General features: G+C 37.9%; 1 protein-coding gene across 1 annotated transcript in view; it reads left to right on the plus strand.

Annotated features, from left to right (window-relative positions):
• The first annotated feature begins 546 nt into the window (after positions 1-546).
• Positions 547-23085, plus strand: part of OTOGL (otogelin like) — a 171149-nt gene continuing 148610 nt past the window's right edge. Inside the window, exons 1-7 of the mRNA XM_061133064.1 lie at positions 547-702; positions 3256-3317; positions 3515-3563; positions 10416-10482; positions 12144-12242; positions 16270-16424; positions 21947-22068. Coding sequence (XP_060989047.1) covers positions 547-702; positions 3256-3317; positions 3515-3563; positions 10416-10482; positions 12144-12242; positions 16270-16424; positions 21947-22068 — 710 coding nt within the window. The remainder of the gene's footprint in view (positions 703-3255; positions 3318-3514; positions 3564-10415; positions 10483-12143; positions 12243-16269; positions 16425-21946; positions 22069-23085) is intronic.

A 23085-nucleotide genomic window follows, 5' to 3' on the forward strand; every position in this document is an offset into this window, starting at 1 on the left:
TGACCAATAACCTTTTAATAAATATTTATTAAACACATGCTACACTTAAATTATTTAAACTAATTCATCAAAATTTTAAAATGAGTGTACACATAGGTGTGTGTGTGTAGACATAGAGCTACTTATATTTCGAGGGAGTTTATGTGTTTCTTCATGCTTAAAATATGAATTTATAGGGAAGCATCTTCTCTTGGCTCATAGAATTAGCAATTATATAGGCAATGGAAAGGCATTAAAATCATGTAAAACAAGAGTAAAAGATTATTAACTTTGAGACATAGACAGGAAACTGTTTATATAATAGGTGTTGGGCATGCAGTGTATCAGGATATCAAGGATATTTTCACAGAAAAGACCAGGAAGTAACTGCAAAAAAAGTGTCTGAGTACAGCAAGATATTAAGAACTGCTGTGTGTTTTTGTCTCAAAGCAGTTCTTATGTGGTTAGATATTCTTTACTACTGTGTCCCCATCTGCTAAGTGAGTCTGATACTTCTGCAGGTAACTGAGGGGATCTGTCATGGAAATGTGCACTCATTGTACAATCATGGCCTTCACTCGTTTATGGGGCTTAGCTCATTTCTTTGGAGTTCATTGTGAAATATTAGAGCTGTTCTCTGATACTAATCCAGGTAATCAGTCACTTCCAGAGAAGAGTACACTTTCTGCTGAATTAAGAAGTCCTTCCTTGTTGTCTAATTGGGTACGTGTCATAGAGGATAGAAAAACAGTGTGTGAAGGAAGGTTTTCGGGATTAGGTGAGTTACTTTATTTTCTTTTGAAAATCAAATATTAGACTATCATCTTTTTGTATTATTTTCTGCTTCAATTGAAGAATGTTTAACAGAAAGATCTGTGGGCACATGAACAGGTCACTTAAACTACACTATAATGAGACTAGAGTTGAAAACATATGCACATAATTTTAGTTTACTTATAAATCTTAAAGAAAATTTTATGAGAACATCTAGACATTGAGGGAATGATTGATAGGATTTTATTTCATCTTCCTTCAAAGGACAGTAATTATTTCATGAATAAAACATGGAAGAGATCAAGAGTTAGAAATAATGTTTATCTCTTATGACATCAGGAGATAATAGTGTTTTTTGTTTGTTTGATGCTACTGTCTTTAGAAGTCATAAAAGGCTAATAATATAGGCCACAAAGGGTATGATGTGCAGGAGTAGGTAGGGTGTAACTAATACAGGCTCAGGTAAGAAGCTGCCATGCATTGCTAATGAGAGACTCAGCCAAAGGGTTGCCTGCAAGTTCCAAAGCTTCAGATGCTGTATGTGGTTAGAAAGGCTGGAATTCCTTTCTGAATTCCTGTATTACAAAGCTATATTTATAAGAATTAGAGCACTCTACAAATACTCATACTTCTAAGATGCCATCATAGTAAAGACCAACAATTTAGTTACATTTCAGGGGAAAAGGCTATACTGAAATGAACATTGTGAGAAAACACAATTTAATGATACCTTGGAGTATATTCTTGCTTCATATACTGCTGTTTTCATTACAAGGTAAGAACTCATATTAAACTTTTACCTTATTTTACTGTTTTTTAGTCTTTCTTGTAAATGGTGGAAACTGCTTCCTCTTATACTGTAAAGCACTTTGAAGTCGTTAGAATGGGTATATACTAAATGATACTCAGATTATTTTATGGGAAAATTTTTAATAATGTAGATAATTTGGAACTTTTAGTTTTAAATTTATGAGTGTCTTTTTTAAATGTTAAAATCATGATTTTATTATGATATAAAACTGTACTAGAAGAAGCTCTGTTTAAAATATTTGTATAAATTAAATATTTGAAATTTTATAGTAGACAAGGAGACATTGAGTACTTAAACTTCATCAAGTCAAAGAATGGCAAAAGAATGTTTTAAGAAGGATTTAACATTTGAGACTAAGAATTGATTTTCAATTATAGCAAGATATTTATAAATTAATTTTTATAAAGTATTTTTTTAAAGTATTTTTATAAAGTATTTTTATGACAGAAAGCATTTATGTACATTTAGCCATACATTTATTTACATTTAATCATTGAAAAAGGCTGTATATTTTGGGACTTGTAGAGGAAGTGGGAAAAATTACTAAAGTGTAAAAAGCTAGCATGGTTACAGATACTATCTTCCAATCCTAGTAGTGACTGAAACTCCAAGGAGAAATAGTCTTAGAGTGTTGAGAGTTGGAGGGGACTTTGAAGATGGACTTGGCCCCCACCATCATTTTGCGATGTGCTTGCTGAACTTTGGTATTTGCTAAGTGGTAGGATGGGACTAAAGCTTGGATCGCTGTCTTCAAGACTAGTGCTTATTCTACTGTATCATGTGCCTGTATGTACACTGCCCATTCTTTCTGGGTTACTGGTCACCCTGATGGTCATAAGGAATTTGCTGGTCAAAATCTCAGTCTGTATTTGAGAATTACATTTAAACTTGTTTTATAATCAGAACACATAGCCAAGATATTTGGATAATTTTTTTCATTCTTATCACATATATTTATCTCTGGCAGGCTATATTTGTACATCATCCATCTTGACGAGAACATCAAAGTGAGTATTTCTTGTTCTTTATGTCCTCTGAAACATAAAGATAATGGGAATGAGCAAAGCTCAGCAGATTGTGTATCTGGTTTCAAAAAAATTAATGAAATACTTCACAAAACAAGGGCATGAGATGTAGTTCTTTAAACATTTCCACAAATTAAGAATTATTAAGCATTTACTTCCTTATCAATGGAACAAAATTATTTCCTTTTATTTTAATTATAAGAGGAATTTTTGGTGGTATCCAATGACTGTGGATACTAAGGAGACATTATTTTCATTTCAAAAGAAGTTATTAATATATTCAGTAATTTTCTATTGTTATTATTAGTATGCATCATTGATTAGAAATGTGCAATAGTCTTAACAGGTTAAAGCAGTTTTTAATGATAAAAAGAATAAAATGGTTCTAACAGTCAGTAATGAAAATTATTTTTTGGACTAGACTGATCTGTTTGATGAAAAGCAGAATTCTACCCATTGATTCTGATAATTTGGTTTGGTGTGCTTACTCACAGTAATGTTAATCTGAAGACATGGAAAAGAGAGAGAATTGAGTATTCCATATCAAAAAAGTGAACCTGCACTTGTCGGATACTTATGAAGTATTTTATGAAGGCATGTGAAGCAATTATCGTGCATGTTGGTGCTACAGTGTTACACTATTTTGTTTATTTCTCTATCTCAAAGTTCCTTCCTAAAATGCAGTTTACATCAGAGACTGAAGAGATCTGGGCACACTCCCGAATTTTGTAAAATGAGACAGCGCCACCACACAAATCTAACCCCTCCAAAAGGGGGAGGGGGACCTTTTCAGTGTTAAACCAAGAAAGAGCTCTTTGATAAAGTGATGGAAATCGGGAGGAAAACATCAGCTCTCTCTTGGGAAAGGCTTGTTCAGGTTGCCTAGGGGCCTTTGACTATACAAGTTCTTTTTGTTTTCTTCCAGAAACGGGTTTAATGAAAATGGACAGAAAAGAGCTCTTTTAGCAGCCCAGGTAGGTTATGCCTCAGATGGAGAGAGAAGCCGAGAAATAATCCATTCTGCTTTGGGCTCTGCTGTCCCTTTAACAATGAGACCTTTGTGGAGGGAAATAAAATGCTGAAAACAAGACAAGAAGGAGGAGGAAGAGGCAAAGTAACTTCTCTAGCGCTGTTCTTCGACCCTCCAGCTGAGGCTTAGTTCACAATTACTTGTTTGTGGTCAAATGCTTTTTTGCTATTCACCTCAGTTCCCTACTGATAGGTTACCACAATTTGTGATTTAATTTCATTACTTGCCAGAACATTTTAATTGGGTTAAAAATTAAGTACAACATCAGAGGACAATGAAAATAGGACAGATGCGAGCAAACAGGAGCAGAGAAAGGTGTACACGATCTGAGTTAAGTACCACAAAAGGGCACCAGAGGTGTCCTAGTGTCCTGACAAACAGGTTTTATATTATCTAATTAATCTAAATTATAGGCACTGATGAAGAAGTGACTTTTCTTTTTTTAGAGGGGTTCAGTAGCACTGAATTTGAGGACACCTTTTTGCTTGGGTCCTTTTATCTAAACGATATTGCATGACATAATCATAGTATCTTCAAATTATGGTTGGAAAGTTTAAATGGGTGGATTTTTAAAAATATTTCTCTGTTAAAGATGGATGGTAAGATAAAGAATCCTAATTCAATAAAGGCATTTCTTTGGAAAGTAATATGACTTGAGTATTTATGTAGCAGACAGCTTATATATTCAAGGTCTTTGTCAAATGCTGAATTGTAATCAATTTCTATTAGCATTTTCTGATGGATGCCTGATTATTTTATATTTAAAGATATAAATATATCTTTAATATATTTATATATTAAATATATTATATATTTTATTATATATTGTATATTAAATATATTTAACATATAATTTAACTTAATTAAAGATAATTGGGAAAAAAAGAGATCTGATATGCTCTTGTGACAATTCAGAAGACAGAACTAATTTATCCTCAAAAAGAATGACGATCTTTGTACTAGAATAGGCAAAGAATTGTCTGTGAAAGGGAAACACTTTTTTCTTAAAAAGTATTTTGTGTTCTTAAGTACTTAATGTATCATGTGAAGTGGTTAAAATGGTTTTTCTCTGAGAAATGTTCAGTACATGTTTACCAGTAGACCATGGTAGCCACAAAAAGATATCCACATGACTCAGTAGAAAATTCAATTGTGAGAAAAACTTCATTCTGGTAGAAACTACTAGATTGGAGGACCTGTGAAATACCCCACAGTTGTCATGTTAAGCAACCTATGGATGGGCTTATACTATTGACCATTTGGATGTTTTTAGAATTTGTATAATTTACCCCCAGAGTTATGTTAATGCCTGCCTTTTGTTAATAAGTGAGAAATGCACTTGTCTTGATTTCTTTTAGAGAGACTGAAGAGCTAGACACTTCTATTTCCTGCAGCTGGAGAACATGCACCAACATTACTTAACATCTGAACACACTTTAAGAGAAGAAATGTTAAAGAAGGGCAATGAGGTTGCAATGATGCCTTGCATAGCTTAGGACTGAAATTTCATCTGTGACAAAGGCCATGCACAGATTCACTTCCCCAGTCTAGGAAAACAGACTGATCTGTGCACCTAAGGACTCAGGAATACGCCGACAATGAGTTAACAGTGAGCGGAGAAGGGCAGATAACGTACTTCTGCCAATGTCCCTATCACTGTGCCCTGTCTCTGACTGTCTCTGTGCTGTCTCTGACTGTCTCTGTGAGTCTCTGTCCTGTCTTTGTGCTGTCTCTGTACTGTCTCTGACTGTCTCTGTTCTGTCTCTGACTATCTCTCTGCTGTCTCTGACTGTCTCTGTCCTGTCTCTGTCCTGTCTCTGACTGTCTCTGTCCTGTCTCTGTACCATCTCTGACTGTCTCTCTGCTGTCTCTGACTGTCTCTGTCCTGTCTCTGCACTGTCTCTGACTGTCTCTGTGCTGTCTCTGCCTGACCGTCTCTGCACTGACTCTGTGCTGTCTCAGACTGTCTCTGACTGTCTCTGACCATCTCTGACTGTCTCTGACTGTCTCTGTACTGTCTCTGCACTGTCTCTGACTGTCTCTGTCCTGTCTCTGACCGTCTCTGCACTGTCTCTGACTGTCTCTGACCATCTCTGCACTGTCTCTGACTGTCTCTGTCCTATCTCTCTGCTGTCTCTGACTGTCTCTGTCCTGTCTCTGTACCGTCTCTGACTATCTCTCTGCTGTCTCTGACTGTCTCTGTCCTGTCTCTGACTGTCTCTGTCCTGTCTCTGCACTGTCTCTGACTGTCTCTGTGCTGTCTCTGACTGTCTGACCATCTCTGCACTGACTCTGTGCTGTCTCTGCACTGCCTCTGACTGTCTCTGACCATCTCTGACTACTGTCTCTGTCTCTGTACCGTCTCTGCACTGTCTCTGACTGTCTCTGTCCTGTCTCTGACCGTCTCTGCACTGTCTCTGACTGTCTCTGACCATCTCTGCACTGTCTCTGACTGTCTCTGTCCTGTCTCTGACCGTCTCTGCACTGTCTCTGACTGTCTCTGACTGTCTCTGACCGTCTCTGCACTGTCTCTGACTGTCTCTGTCCTGTCTCTGACCGTCTCTGCACTGTCTCTGACTGTCTCTGCACTGTCTCTGACTGTCTCTGCACTGTCTCTGTACCGTCTCTGTCTCTGACCATCTCTGACTGTCTCTGACCATCTCTGCACTGTCTCTGACTGTCTCTGACCGTCTCTGACTGTCTCTGTCCTGTCTCTGACCGTCTCTGCACTGTCTCTGACTGTCTCTGTCCTGTCTCTGACCGTCTCTGCACTGTCTCTGACTGTCTCTGACCGTCTCTGCACTGTCTCTGTCTCTGTCCTGTCTCTGACCGTCTCTGCACTGTCTCTGACCGTCTCTGCACTGTCTCGGACTGTCTCTGCACTGTCTCTGTACCGTCTCTGTCTGTCTCTGACCGTCTCTGACTGTCTCTGACCATCTCTGCACTGTCTCTGACTGTCTCTGACCATCTCTGACCATCTCTGACCATCTCTGACTGTCTCTGACTGTCTCTGTCCTGTCTCTGTACCGTCTCTGCACTGTCTCTGACCGTCTCTGCACTGTCTCTGACTGTCTCTGCACTGTCTCTGTACCGTCTCTGTCTGTCTCTGACCGTCTCTGACTGTCTCTGACCATCTCTGCACTGTCTCTGACTGTCTCTGACCATCTCTGACCATCTCTGACCATCTCTGACTGTCTCTGACTGTCTCTGTCCTGTCTCTGTACCGTCTCTGCACTGTCTCTGACCGTCTCTGCACTGTCTCTGACTGTCTCTGCACTGTCTCTGTACCGTCTCTGTCTGTCTCTGACCATCTCTGACTGTCTCTGACCGTCTCGGACCGTCTCTGACCGTCTCTGACCGTCTCTGCCTGTCTCTGACCATCTCTGACCGTCTCTGCACTGTCTCTGACTGTCTCTGACTGTCTCTGTCCTGTCTCTGTACCGTCTCTGCACTGTCTCTGACCGTCTCTGCACTGTCTCTGACTGTCTCTGCACTGTCTCTGTACCGTCTCTGTCTGTCTCTGACCATCTCTGACTGTCTCTGACCATCTCTGACTGTCTCTGACCATCTCGGACCGTCTCTGACCGTCTCTGACCGTCTCTGCCTGTCTCTGACCATCTCTGACCGTCTCTGCACTGTCTCTGACTGTCTCTGACTGTCTCTGTCCTGTCTCTGTACCGTCTCTGCACTGTCTCTGACCGTCTCTGCACTGTCTCTGACCGTCTCTGCACTGTCTCTGTACCGTCTCTGTCTGTCTCTGACCATCTCTGACTGTCTCTGACCATCTCTGCACTGTCTCTGACTGTCTCTGACCATCTCGGACCGTCTCTGACCGTCTCTGACCGTCTCTGCCTGTCTCTGACCATCTCTGACCGTCTCTGCACTGTCTCTGACTGTCTCTGACTGTCTCTGTGCCACTCTCCCCGTGACTGTGTACTGCAGGATTTCTCTGTGCTCCTCGCCCTCCTGTGGATCTGTAATCTGCACTGAGGAGGAGCAGGCTGTCCTCTTTCGTCAGTTCTGTGAATATATGCACCCGAAGCTTGTGACTTTTTTTGCATTTGTGTCACATTTCAAAATTCTTCCCTGAAAGCAGAGACAAATTGTTTATTAGAGGGCAGGGATAATTTGCATGTGCCAGAGTGGGGTGAGGGGAGGAAAGGGAGCCAAGGAAGGGAGACAATCCAGCACATCTCTGTTAATGAGGGGTCGTCCTGCTTTAAACATCTGGGTCTCAGTCTTGTGGGCATCCCTCCAAGGAACTGTGTAGAGTGTTTTAGAATTGTTTCTCCAAGGAATCGCGTAGCTGGGATACTTATCCACCCACACCTGCCTCTCACTGGTGGAGGGCAGCTTCTGGGGGCACTTAAATCTCCTGAAAGGCATTTCTCCTGTCTGTTCTGCTTGGACTCTACCCTAAGGCAGAGACAAAAAGAAGCTGGTGCTTGAGAGTTTAAGGGTGCTCAAACCCCCAGATGCAGGCAAAGTTCAAGATGGGCTAAGAGGATGTGAGGAGGGGCATCAACAGAACGTTTTGTAGTCATGGTTCTAAACAGCTTTGGGAGGCAGATCACTCCCATTTGCGTAAGGTCTATTTTTGGTTTAGTTGGTATTTGTTGACAACTTAAAAGGGGCCTTGCTAGAGATGGAACCATGAACAGCAGTGCTTGTTTTCTAGAAACTCAGAGGCTAGTGGAGGTAGACCTGTAAAGAAGTCCTTTCTGTGTGACTTGTTCATTGAATCTAAGGCACCACCAATTATTTCCTATTGTTTGTATAACATGAAAAATGAAAAAAACCTCCAATTATAAACATAAGATATGCCATTCTGAGTTCAGATCTGTTGTAAAAATAAAAGCTGTGTGTCATGTCTTAGCATTAGTGAAACATTATCATATGATGCCTGGAATGTCGCAGTGAATAGGATATTGTGGTGACCAGGAGGTTGGTGTCCTAAGTAGTCACTGTGGTTTCCATGGAGGAGGTGCAGCCTAAGTTGAGTGAAAAACAAATTATATATTTTTGTCTTGGTCTAGTATTATCCAGTATAGTTAGTGAACTTTAATCAGTTTTTGCTTAATAATATTAGTAGGTAACATATTTACAAAAACTTATGAGCCTAGCACCATTCTTGGTGCTTTACTTATTTCATTTAATTCTCACAATTCTGTAAGACAGTTATTGTTATTCCATTTTACAGATTGGGAAACTGAGACTGAGCAGATTAAATAATTTGTTTTCATTAATGGGCCTGTATGAGCCAGAGCTGGAGTCAACATATACCGTTAGTGAGCAGCAGCAATGACTCATTAGCACCAACACGAGATGCGTTTGGTGCCCGGTAACACCGGAGGTTGTGTCAGGTTTGGGCAGCCCCGGACAACATAGCTAAAGAGAGAGTAAGCCGTGTCTTGGGGGAATCCAGGTCATAGACTGTTATGAGTCTGACTTAGTTTGAAGAGAGAGGAAAGGGCAAAAAGAGGAGGTTGGACAGTGAGGAAAAAATCTTGGAGGAATGAAAGCAGACCACAGTGAGCCATGATATGGGCCAAAGACTTTAGAAAAGAGCCTTGAAGAGGTGAGTGGGGGTGTCCTTTTGTCTGCCATGGGGCAGCTTTGCCTGTTAAAAGAAAACGTTACCGTGTAGAAAGGAGGCCAGAATCCGTTGAAAAAGGGCTTTGTACCTGAAATCACATTCTTTATCCTCCTTTCTTCTTATCCTTCACTCTTTCCAGTTTTTCTAACATCCTCTGGTAGACAATTTAACTATTATGTGGCAAATTTGGGGAATATGTATTCTTCTGGTGAATGTAAAAATCCTATTGGAAAGGACATATTGCCCCAGATCATACACTAAATTGGCATTAAATTGGAATAAAAAGCCATAATTGATTAGTTTTAATAATCCACAATTATTTACTACTACTCTGTATTAGCCTCTCTAAATCTTATAATTTTATCTGAGTTCCTTAGATTAATATGCACCTCTTTTTTGCTAATCTATATGTGAGATGTTATGCTGGAATCTTTATATACATTTATTAAAATTCATTGTTACAGCTACACAGTGAAGTATGTATCATTGTTCCCATTTTACAGACAAGTAAAAGAAGGTGCTAAGCAGTTAAGAAATTTGCCTTAGAGTAAATAGTGGCAGAATCAGGCCTCTAATCCAGAACCTTTTGATTCTATAATTCATGCTCTTAATGAAGACCCTGATGTCCTTTGGGCTCTATGAAAAGATACATTTAACTGCTCTATGAACTTTAGAGCATATGAACTTTAGGCAGCTCTTTGGAGACTCAGGATGCCACGCTCCCACTTCCGTGGCTGAGGCTCCTGTGGACGGTGTCTTGCCCAGATGGGCTGCAGACAGCGGGTACACCTCTGTCTGTTGGTCCTTCCATCCTGTGCATTTTCTCCAAACTCATCTGTACTTGGAAATATTTAAAAACTGCTACTTCTGCAGGCAAGGCAGTCAGCTAATGCAAAGATTAGATTCCGACCAGGCTCTTTTCCAAAGAGGGCAGGGAGGCAGAACTGAGGTCAGAGAGGATGAAGGACTTGTCAGATTCAGGAAACAAAACCAAACCTTGAAGTCAAATCTAACTACAACCCAGGAGGAGCCCTTTATGCCGCTCCAAGATTTTGCCTTAGTAGTCCAAGGAAATATGGAATCAGTCAGAAATCTTTATGATTTCTGTGTTTGAGGCTGTTTTCCAGGTTTTCCAATTTGCATGTTTGTCTTGAATGAAATAATTTAATTCTCTTGAATTCTGATTTCTTTCTTTTAAAGTTTGAAGCAACTTCTCCAAGATACTTCTTCCATGAAGCTATTAATTGGGGTGAGAGCAAAATAAAAGGTCAGTGCTAAATCTGTGGTTTTGTATTTGCTTTCTCAAAAGACCCCTTTGGGGAGTATAGTGAATGAACTCTGTAATTTCCATATAATGCGTGAAGGAAACTGAACTAGGGTGGTAATAGTATTTAGTATTAGTTTAGGTTTACTTCACCTACAAATATGAATTATATTTGGGAACAAGCAAGGTTAAACAGACAAAGCTCATAGCTGCATGACCAGGAAAGATATCACTGGATATCAGACTTTTTTTTTTTTTTCTGAATCAATTGATTCTTTGACATTGCTCTTTTCGATTACCAATTTCTCATTTAGCAGAATGCTAGTGGTAGTTTGAAATTCAATTTGATTTTTTTTTTTTTTGTATTTTAAAAAAACAGGGGTTTCTGACCAGTTTTGTTTTGGTATCTGTTTTCAGGAGAATAAACAGGGTTGTAAATAAATTTTTGAAGGCGATAATTATGTATGCTTATGTAATTACTTTGACATTTATTGATTGGAAAAATACAATATTGTGACCTAAGATAAAATTCAAAGATATATGTATATATGTACCCCCACCAGAAAAAGAGAACTGCATTTAAATTTATGACAAATGTCATTTTTATCTATATTTATGATCAAAATTAAAACAGCTCATTTCTTGTCAGTTAAGATATAATTAGAGAGTTGTATGCCTTTAAAAGTGGAGACATTTTAGATCAATGGATCTTAAGGTGCAAGGATAATAGAGTTTTAAATTCTTGCCTTCTGCAGAACTGTGGTTAAAATACCACAATTAGACTAGTGCCTTTCATGACCTTACCATACTCCAAAGAGAGCCAGTCTTTAGTAAACACTTTATGGTCACTCAAAGATGTTCTCTAGTTCTCTTGATGTGTTGCTTAAATCCTTCCTGTTGAGGTTTGCCAGTGTTTCTTGTCCTCTCCTTAATAGAGGAGGGATTTTCACTGTGATTCATTTGCAGCTTTCAGACTCACTCAGGAGTTCATAGTTTCTTTCTTTCTCTTTCCAACATAATCCTTCGGGGTGATTTTTCTTCCCATGAAAGAAAAAATATTTTTGGTGACAACCAGCAGCATCTTTGGCTTCTGCCCCATTAAAATTAGCTATGGGTCAGAAAGGATGCGTCATTTGCAATTAAGCCTGAGGATTAATGCACAACTTCAAATAGAATGTTTAATCGTTCTCTTAAAAAATAAGAATTTCTTTTCGAGTTCTATACTGTGCCTCATCCCTTGAGCTAATGATGGACGTTTGTCTTTAACGCCACACTTGCTCCTGGAGAGGTAGCTGATCAGTCGTGCAGCTGGTGCCAAACTCTGTCAAGGGAATCATCTGCAGCCTGTGTGTTTCTGGTTCTCATCATCTGGGACAGGGATTCCTTACATGGGAACTTGACCTTTCAATTGCCTGAAGAAGGCTAACCTTTGCTCTCAGGGTAGTTTGAGATGTGAAAGCCTGTCTTTCTTGTTTCACAGCACACATAATGAAATGAATTAGATAGAGACTTGAGGAGCTTAATTCTTTAGCTTATCAAGGCAGTAGGCCCAGGGTTCTGTTTGAGTTAACAGAGGTTACAGTTAGTCCAAGCTAAATCTTGACAGATTGTGTTTATAAAAACTGATGCATGCCAGAAGATAACTGATTGTTTCTGCCCTCCAGGTTCTTGTCCTCATGAATGCCTTAACGGAGCTTTCTGTTCTAAGGCTGGTACATGTGACTGTCAAATATTTCAGGCTCTTGGAACACGGTGCCAGATTGGTAAGTTTCAGGGATACTTATGAGAGAATTATGAGGTGCTACAGAGAACATGAAGGCATAATTTGCTGTATTAGTGTTCATCCTTTGGGATTTGGGACAATCATATTGTGTATTAACTAGAGTATCCACGATTTATTTCCAGTAATTTTGAAACAATGCGAAAGAAAATGGGTATGCCCTCTTTCACTTCTCATTGAACTCTACTAATTCAAGTATTTTTTCTGTTTTTAGATTTTTTATTTAATTTTTAAAGTATAGTTGACTTACAGTATTATATTATTTTTTTCATATTTTTTCTATCATGGTTCAAGGATATTGAGTATAGTTCTCTGTGCTATACAATAGGACCTTTTAGTTTACCCATTCTATATATAATAGTTTGCATCTGCTGGTCCCAGACTCCCAATCCAACCCTTTCCCATTCCCAACCACCTTGGCAGCCACAAGTCTGCTCTGTAAGTCTATGAATCTATTTCTGTTTTGAAGATAGGTTCATTTGTGTCATAGTTTAGATTCTACATATGAGTGATATCATGTGATATTTGTCTTTCTCTTTCTGACTTACTTTGCTTAGTGTGATAATCTCTGGGTCCATCCATGTAGCTGTAAATAGCATTATTTTATTCTTTTTTTGATAGCTGAGGAGTATGCCACTGTATGTATGTATCACAACTTTATCCATTCATCTGTCAATGGACGTTTATGTTGTCTCCATGTCTCGGCTCTTGTGAATAGTGCTGCTACCAACATAGAAGAGCATGTATCTTTTTGAATTATAGTTTTGTCCAGATATATGCCCAGGAGTGGGCTTTTAGTTTTTTGAGTAACCTCCATACTGTTTTCCATGATGGCTGTACCTATTTACTTTCCCACCAATGGAGTAGGAGGGTTCTCTTTTCTCCACATCCTCTCCTGCATATTTGTTATTTATAGACTTTTACATAATGACCATTCTTTTTTTTTTTTATTATTATTAGTTGGAGGCTAATTACTTCACAACATTTCAGTGGGTTTTGTCATACATTGATATGAATCAGCCATAGATTTACATGTATTCCCCATCCCGATCCCCCCTCCCACCTCCCTCGACTTTTACATAATGACCATTCTGACCAGTGTGAGATGGTACCTCATTGTAGTTTTGATTTGCATTTCTCTGATAATTAGTGATTTTTGTATGTCTTCTTTTTGGAATTAAGCTTTTGTTTCTCCCATCACTTGCAAATATTTTCTCTCAGTCCATAAGTTGTCTTTTCTTTCTAAGCTTTCCTTTGCTGTGCAAATGCTTATGTTTGGTTAGGTCCCACTTGTTTATTTTTTGCTTTAATTTCTGTTGCCTTGGGAGGCTGATCTAAGGAAATATTGGTATGATTTATGTAAAATAAAGCTTTGCCTGTGTTCTTCTAGAAGTTTCATGATGTCATATCTTATATGTGAGTCTTTAAGCCATTTTGAGCTCATTTTTGTAGGTGGTATGTAGTGTTCTAACTTCATAGATTTACATGTGGCTGTCCAGCTTTCCCAACACCACTTGCTGAAGAGCCTGTCTTTTCCCCATTGTATATTCTTGTCTCCTTTGATAAAGATTAATTGACCAAAGGTGTGTGGGTTTATTTCTGGTCTATCTATTATGTTTTATTGATCCATATGTCTGTTTTTATTCCAGCACCACACTGATTTGATTACTGTAGCTTTGTAGTATTATCTGAAGTCTGGGAGGGTTAGGCTTCCTGCTTCATTATTTTTCCTCAGGATTGCTTTGTCAATCCTGGGACTTTTATGGTTCATATAAATTTGAGGATTATTTTTTCTAATTCTGTGAAAAATGTCATGGGTAATTTGATAGGGATTGCATTATATTGGTATTTCACTTCGGGTAGTATTGCCATTTTAACTATTAATTCTTCCAACCCCAGAGCGTGGGATATTTTTCCATTTCTTTAAATTGTCTTCAATTTCCTATATCAGTATCTTGTAGTTCTCAGGGTATGAGTCTTAAACTTCCTTGGTCAGGTTTATTCCTAAAGTACTTTTTAAAAATGTGATTCAAGTTTTTTTTTTGTTTTTTTCCATTTTAAATTGTATTTGCCTATTCAAACCAGGTTTCCATTCATCTTTCTTTTGTTGTATAAATTAGATTTGTTATTTGGAGCCACTCATTCTTTTTTGACTTTGAATTAATGGAATATTCTGAACATGGGCTTTTCTGGCAGCTCAGACAGTAAAGAATCTGCCTGCAATTCCAGAGACCCAGGTTTGATTCCTGGGTCAGGAAGATTTCCTGGAGAAGGGAATGGCTACTCACTCCAATATTCTTGCCTGGAGAATCCCATGGACAGAGGAGACTGATGGGCTACAGTCCATAGGGTCACAAAGAGTTGGATATGACTGAGCAACTAACACTTACACTTTTTTAAAGAGAGAAATAGTACTGAGAACTCTTCAGGGTTCTTAAACATTTTTTTAACCACAGTATCTAATATAGGACCCTGCATCGATAATAAATAATAAAATCCATTTGTTTAATGAGTATTTACTGAGCATCTACTAGATCCCAGGCTGGACACTGGGAACAGTGAATAATATAGATATGTTTCTGCCCTGATGGAGATTACAGTCTAGAGGAGAGGACCAGGATATAAGATAACAGTAATTACATTATGATATGCTATAAAGTGCAAGATTTTATGAAAATATGCAACAGACATAAGGCATACTATCAGAATAATATTAACATACTCTAATGTCTTAATCAATGAATGCTCAGTAAATGTCACTGATTCCCATATTAATTGAGAAAGAAGGGTAGAGAAAATAAAAATGGGCCATCCACAAAGGTGTAAAGGGAGATAGATATGGAGGCAACAGGAGATGACTCTGCATGCTGTAAGACAAACACTGCTTACAATGTGACCAGTTTGAGGTCATGAATTCCGAAATTCTTTGGAATTTGGATGACTAATGCTCCCCATTCCCAGGTCCCAGAGTTATAAACATGACTTTTTGGCCAATGGTTAGTTTTCTCTGTGGATCCTAAGTTACTTTCAAAGAATTGCAGAGACCAGAACATTTTGATGCTGCCAGTGTAAATTTTTAGGATACTTTGTGGTGACATTCCTCTTTTTTAGAGCCATTATATTTGCTTTATCACTGTCACCTTCTTTTACTGTATCATTCTTCCCTCTCTTTCTCTCCTCCAAAGTCTTTGTTTGAAAGCAAAATAAGGAAGTTTCTAACATTAATCCTTTCTTCAACTTAAAGACCATGTTTTTCTTCAGGGGAACTTGATAGTTTTGAGAGCTGCTGGTAATTTGATGTTAGGTATTTTTCTCTGTGATATTGTCCACCAAAGAAGTAAGCATTTACTTTAATGAAAATTAGAATCACCTACCATGCAGATGATGACTGCAGCAGCCATGAAATTAAAAGACGCTTACTCCTTGGAAGGAAAGTTATGACCAACCTAGACAGCATATTAAAAAGCAGAGACATTACTTTGCCAACAAAGGTCTGTCTGGTCAAGGCTGTGGTTTTTCCAGTGGTCATGTATGGATGTGAGAGTTGGACTATAAAGAAAACTGAGTGTCAAAGAACTGATGCTTTGAACTGTGGTGTTGGAGAAGACTTGAGAGTCCCTTGGACTGCAAGGAGATCCAACCAGTCCATCCTAAAGGAGATCAGTCCTGGGTGTTCACTGGAAGGACTGATGCTGAAGCTGAAACTCCAATACATTGGCCACCTGATGCGAAGAGTTGACTCATTTGAAAAGACCCTGATGCTGGGAGGGATTGGGGGCAGGAGGAGAAGGGGACGACAGAGGATGAGATGGCTGGATGGCATCACTGACTCTATGGGCATGAGTTTGATTAAACTCCAGGAGTTGGTGATGGACAGGGAGGCCTGGCGTGCTGCGGTTCATGGGGTCACAAAGAGTCGGACACGACTGAGCGACTGGACTGAACTGAACTTTGTAAGAAACAGCTATCATTTGTTTTATTCTACTGAATATTATCCTCTTTCTTTTCAGTGCCAAACATGGGCAATGGCAGAGATGGGATTTGCAAAACCTGGGGACAATACCACTTTGAAACTTTTGATGGCATCTACTATTATTTCCCGGGAAACTGTTCTTACATTTTTGCAAAGGACTGTGGTAATTTGGAACCTCGGTATACTGTGTGGGTAGGTGATGCTAGGACATAATTAATTCTTTCTGGCCAAGTCTGTATTTTTAAAGTACTAGACAAATGATGAAAAATATATAGTAATCGTAGCATGAATACTTAGAGCTCTTATTAGGGAAGGAGGGGGCTGATTCTGAATGGGATGGGCCAAATCTCTAACTATTTTGAGCATGTTTCTATGAAGATGGGGCCTTGGACTGGGAGAAGACTGGTTTGGATCCATAAGGTAGGGACATGTAGGCAAAGCAGGAATGTCTGTATCATGGATATCGTAATGTCAACTCCAGTTGATATACTCATTTTTCAATTTTTCTTTAGCTTCAGGCATCAATCATTCTATTTGTGATGGTCATCTGAAGTTTTTTTTTTTTTTTCCATTTATTTTTATTAGTTGGAGGCTAATTACTTTACAATATTGTAGTGGGTTTTGTCATACATTGACATGAATCAGCCATGGCTTTACATGTATTCCCCATCCCGATCCCCCCTCCCACCTCCCTCTCTACCCGCTCCCTCCTGGAGTTTCTTAAAAGACATATCTCAGTGTGAACTGGGGACTGGAGTTTATGAAATGGAATGTATGAATTGCATAAACACAAGCTAGAGGATATGGGGACAGGTAGCTAATTTCTAGGTAGATTTATACTATATGATTGAACTCAGAGTTAGTTCTTAGTTGCAGCATTCTTGTTTCAGAAGAATTCATAGGAGAAACATCTTGAAATGTAAGCTTCAGAGTGCCTCTGGCTGATGTAAGGACGTCAGGAAGGGACCTTTTCCCCTGCCTGCATTTTCTGAATTTTCTGATACCTCACAGCAAAACCAGAAAACTGCAGTGCTGTCCGGTTCTAAAGCTAAAGCCCTCCATAACCATCATTTGTGTGAATCTCTTTTTGAATCTCTCTGGCTTGTTGGAGTTGCCTAACTCTCCTCCTCTCTTAGATGAGGGAAAGATTAAAAATTCAGTCCTGATGCTTTTTAACGGCAACAAATCCCTGTGACCTCAAAAGAAACTGAAGTCTATTGAAAGTTAACGTATGGGACATAAGGGTAAAAAATTGGAGGTCTCTTTAGATAGGGGAGTTAGGGATATGCATTTTTAGTTCACACAGGGCTCCTGTTCTCAGTTCACTGTTGTCCTTTACTCCTCCACTCTGGGAAGGAGTTACTGACTTTATCACTCAAACACCTTCTGACTCTTTCATTGAAATGTTCTTGTCCAGTGTCTGGCCCTTTTGAGGACTGAGGTGTCAACTAGATAATTGGGAGATAACACACAAAGCTCAGCTGTGCTTTCAGAGTTAATAGATATTATTTCTACTTGGCTCAGTTTGGTTGGTGGAATTTGTTTTCACATCAACAAATCCATTTATTTGAAATGTCATCTTTTCTCTGATTGTAAAGTTGTTCACCTCTTTTGTAGAAAATTGAAAAAATTCCAAGTCTAAAAATACTATTAGAATTATCAGTCAAGACTCACTAGTGCTAATGGCTTCATATATTTCCCTCTAAATTCTTCCTCTGGACTTTATACACACTTATAAAGTTGAAACCTTACCGTGTATAATTTTCTTCCCCACAATTTCACCTAATATTATATCAAGAACTATTTTCCACATCAAATGTTTTTGACAAACACAAATTTTGTTAGCTGTACTTGTTCCAACTATGGAGTACTGAAATTATTTAATTATATTCTGTTTTAGATATTTAGATTTTAAAATATTTCAGTATTTTAAAAGACATGTATTTATAAATATCTTTATGCATATATACTTTTATATTTTTTACTCTTTTTCTTTAAATTCAATTTTATTTTTATGAAAAGAATACATATATTTAGTTTAAAAGATCTGATCAAGATATATGAAGGTAAATAGCCTGTCTTTCCTTCACTCCTTGACCCCAGCTAAAATCTGATTCTTCAAACGCAATTACTTCAATTTTTTAGTTATTTCTTCTTGTTTTTACCTAACACATTAAAATGTGCTATTATTTCTTTATTTTTCAAAGTTAGGACTTATTTATTCACTTTTTACTATGGAAAATGGGAAGTCATCTGTCACATCATCCTTCCTGCTTCTATACAAACACACACATGCACACACACACTCACACTTTCCTTTCCTCTTGTTAATGGAATTGCATCATGTTATTGGTCACATCATATGTGGTTTTTACATTATTGTCATTTATATATATTACATATATGAACAACAGCTATATAAGTATTGTTGAGAGCCGAGCCTAATGTTACTGTGATTTCATTTCTCTTTGTACAATTTTATAGAATTAAGTTATCTCATTTTTTGTTTCCTGCATTTTCTATGCTTTAATCATTTTTTTCTTTCAATTCCTCTCAATATGGTCAGATAAATCAGGCAGTCTCGATTTCTCTTTCCTTCCCATGAGTTATCCCTTTCTCAGTTTTTCATCCTCCTGTTCCAATTGGGACTGGTTGCTTTTTTTTTTTTTTTTTGTTATGATATATATTTTTTTTTAATTTATTTTTTCAGTGGGTTTTGTCATACATTGTTGCTTTTGAGCCTACTGTACACCTAGCATTGGGAATTTCTTTTCACATTTTCCTGGTGAGTTTCATTCTTCTCTCTGCTGGATTGGTTTCCCTGTTTCTTGTGCTTAGTCACTCAGGCATGTTTGACTCTCTGTGGCTCTATGGACTGTAGCCTACCAGCCTCCTCTGTCCATGGAATTTTCCAGGCAAGAATACTGGAGCAGGCTGCCATTTCCTACACCAGAGGATCTTCCTGACCCAGGCATAGAACCCTCATGTGTTACATCTCCTGCATTGACAGGCAGATTCTTTACCCCTAGAGCCACCCTTGTTTCTTAGGTCCTGTGAGATGTCTAGCAGTTCTTGAGTTTTTGTTTATAATTGAGACACAGGCTCTGACAGCTCACTGGATGCTCTGCTCATGTAGGCAGTGCTTGTATGTAGTGCTTTCTGGATTGACACACTTGTGTGTGGCCAGTTGAAGGGGCAGGAATCCTTTCCAGTCTTAACCAGTTTAACTCAAACTAGAGTCCTCTGACTTCAAGTTCCTGGAAAACAACTTGGGCAACTTAGACTACCTGCTCCTTGGAGTACATGCCTATCTTTTGTAGCAACAATTAAGATGACCTTGATTAGTGAAGGCAAGTGAAATGGATTTGACTAGTGGTTATTCATATCTCAAGAGTGCATAGGAGGTAAATTTTTGAAGTCGGTTATAGTTTGGAAATCACTTTCAGAATTTTAAAATTCAATTCATCCTGATTTCTGATCATTTTGCATATGATCTTTTAAAATTCACCCTCTCTTTACAAAAATTTTTAGTTCTCTTTATCTCCAATATTCTGAGATGTCACGTGAGTTGCTTTTTTTCCCCATATATTGTGCTGGGTACTTGATGAGCCCTTTCTAGCATTTCAAACAATTTAGTTTTGGAATAATATTTATTTCTTAATTTCCTCTCTTTCAATAATTCTGTAACTCAGATATTGGAGCTCCTGTCCCAAGTGATTCCTTAATTTTCTCATTGATTCATTTCTTTTTTCCATCTTTTTGCTTTTTTGTTTTGGTATTTCTTTCCAACTATTAGGTATTTATTTTCCAGAATTCTATTTCAGTTATAAGTTTTTCTTATCATATTATCAATATCCAGTCATTTATTTTTATTCCTTGAATTTCACTTTTAGCATCATTTTTTCTTGTTTCATGAATGTCTTTTTCTCACTTTTCTCCCTGAAGATACCAATTACAGATTTTTGGAAGTTTATTTTCTGAATTGTTTTTGACTCCTTTAATCTCCTTTTTTTTGGTTTATTTGGCATCTGCCTTTCATGTTGCAGGCTTTCATCAAATGATCCATGAATGTTTATTCACATTTGAGTATTAGGTTCTAAAAGCTGGTTAGAAGCTCTGAATATGTGGATGGGGACTTTCTTGCCTAGTGGGAACTTGAGCAGGAAACCTCTAGTTTCATTAAATAAGCCCCAGATATTGATATCCATGGGGCTTCCTTGGTGTCTTCAATGGTAGAGTCTGCCTGCAATTGGAAAACCCAGGTTCAATACCTGAGTTGGGGAGATCCCCTGGAGAAGGAAATGGCTACCCACTCCAGGATTCTTACCTGGAAAATTCCATGGACAGAGGAGCCTGTACAGTCCATGGGGTTGCAAGAGTCAAATATGACTGAGCAACTTTTACTTTCACTTCATTAGTATCTGTACATCTTTTTCCATTTTGTTTCTTCAAGGAAAATCTTCCACTATCCTGTCTGAGGTCCTATGTCTGGATTCCTGGATACCGAGAACATTTTAGTTATACTTCTACTTTAGACTTTTGCATTTGCTATTCCTTTTGCATGGAATGGTCTAAATGTCCACATGGCTTGCTCTTGTATTTCCTTCATCTTTATTACTAGAATTTCCTCTTCTCAGTGAGGCTTTTGTTGGCCATTCAACCTAAACTCCCCCCTACCCTGACTGCCAACAACCCTTGATACACACACTGTCTGTCTCTTTTCTCCATTTAATATTTCACCATGTCATTTAGCCTAGTGTATATTTCAGTTACATGTAATTTTATTTTTTATTAACTGTTTTCCTCTAATGAAATTTGTTTCATGAGGGCAGGTATTTTTGTCTATTTTGTTTGACTAATTTATCTCCAGAATCTAGAACAGTCCTCAGTATATAAGTGATCAGTAAAATTTGCCTATTAATCACTAAATTAATATATATTACATTCTTGCAATATTAAAATTTTATATTATCATTGGTGATTTTCCTTATCAATTTTATGCTTTGAAAGTTCTTTTCTATCTATGTAGTTATCTATATTTTTTTCAGTTATTTTCTGGTGTCATTATTTGGACCTTTTGAGATTTATGTTGGTGGAGTAAGAGAATCTGATATTCCTCTTCTCCTTTCTTCCTCTCCTCTCTTTTCTTCCTTACTTACATTTTTTTTTTTACTGGTAAACTAATTTTCTCATCAAATTTTTGATAATCACTCTTCCCTAAAGTGCCTGTACAATTTTATTTTTAGAGAGTTTTAGTTACCTTTGCAAACTTTAAACATTACTCTATGTAGAACTCCATTTGAAACTCTATTTCGTGATTTTCTGTTTCATGAACAGGTAAAAATTATGGACAGGAAAATTACAAATGTGTTTCTTTGTGGTGCTCTACTGTCTTCCTATCAGAACTATTTTTTTTTCTTCTGATACATACCACATAGTTTTAGACTATTACATCCTGCATGTGAAGATTCAGCTCATTTAAATAAATAAGCTAGAATAACTTGTGCTTTATGAAGTTAATTCTGTTGTCCAATTCCTGAGGTCAATATCTTTTTTTCTCTTGGAAATCCTAAATGTAGTTATAATTTTTAAAGGGTCATGGAACTAATGCTTTAAAACTGTAGACATGTGTTGTGGACTTAATAACTCAAATGAAAACATGTATATGTGTTGTTGTTGGTTTCTGTGCTTCCTCTTGTTTTTCTCCCTTTAAGGTTCATAATAGCCCTAAGTGCCTTGGTTCAGTGTATTACTGTTATCGCTCGATCAGCTTGTTCTTTTCAAACCAAGAAGAAATTCGAATTTATGGGCATGAAATAAAAAAGAATGGAATCAGGTAAGATATGATAAATGATATAATGAAAACGTCACAGATTAACAGAATTTCTAAATATCTCACTCTGGAACTGAATGTGGAGAGTAGGAAGAGAGGATTTCTTCAGCGGTAACCTTTGAGTTGGGCTTCCCAGGTGGTGCTAGTGGTAAAGAACTCTCCTGCCAATGCAGGAGACATATGAGACACAGATTCAGTCCCTGGGTTAGGAGGATCTCCTGGAGAAGGAAATGCATGGAGAATTCCATGGACAGAGGAGCATGGTGAACTATGGTCCATGGGGTCGCAAAGAGTCGAACACAACAACAACCTTTAAGTTACAGCATTTGCTGTTGTCCTTTAGTTGCTAAGTCAAGTCTTTTGCACCCCCATGGACTATAGCCTACCAGGCTGCTCCATCCATGGAATTTCCCAGGCAGGAATACTGGAGTAGACTGCTATTTCCTTCTCTAGGGATTTTCCTGACCAGGGATTGAACTCATGTTGCCTGCAGTAGCCGGTGGATTCTTTATCACTGAGCCACCAGGGAAGCCCTGAATTAGAGCATGCAGACATCAAAATTTCAGTAGCTCCAAAGCTAGCCAGGTAACAAGAAATCTGAACAGTTTAGCCTCCCTAACGTTTGTGCAGGATACACATACACCTTTATTGGTAGAAATGAGATTGTTACATCTACTTGTAAGAGAGATTAAGGAAAAATCCTCATAATTCAACTCTTTATTTTTTGCTGTCTTTCATAAATCTTTTCTTCTTCTTTTTTAAACAATCAAATTAAAACTCAACCTCTGAAAATCCACTCCAAATTTGTGTAAATGAACTTTAGGTATCACTTAGGATTTTTTGTTAGAGTTACCTGCAATAAATAACTGGTCTTGAATAGATAAGAGAGGGGCTCACTTCTAGAATTGAAACTTTTGGGGAAATGGATGTTAATTTAGTTGATAGAAGGTTTTACATTTTAAACTAGAAGTACAGTGTAATAATCTATCTTCCAAGCTTAATAAGTATAGAAATACTCAA

The sequence above is a fragment of the Dama dama genome, chromosome 3 (assembly GCF_033118175.1).
Source record: "Dama dama isolate Ldn47 chromosome 3, ASM3311817v1, whole genome shotgun sequence".
NCBI lineage: Eukaryota > Metazoa > Chordata > Mammalia > Artiodactyla > Cervidae > Dama > Dama dama.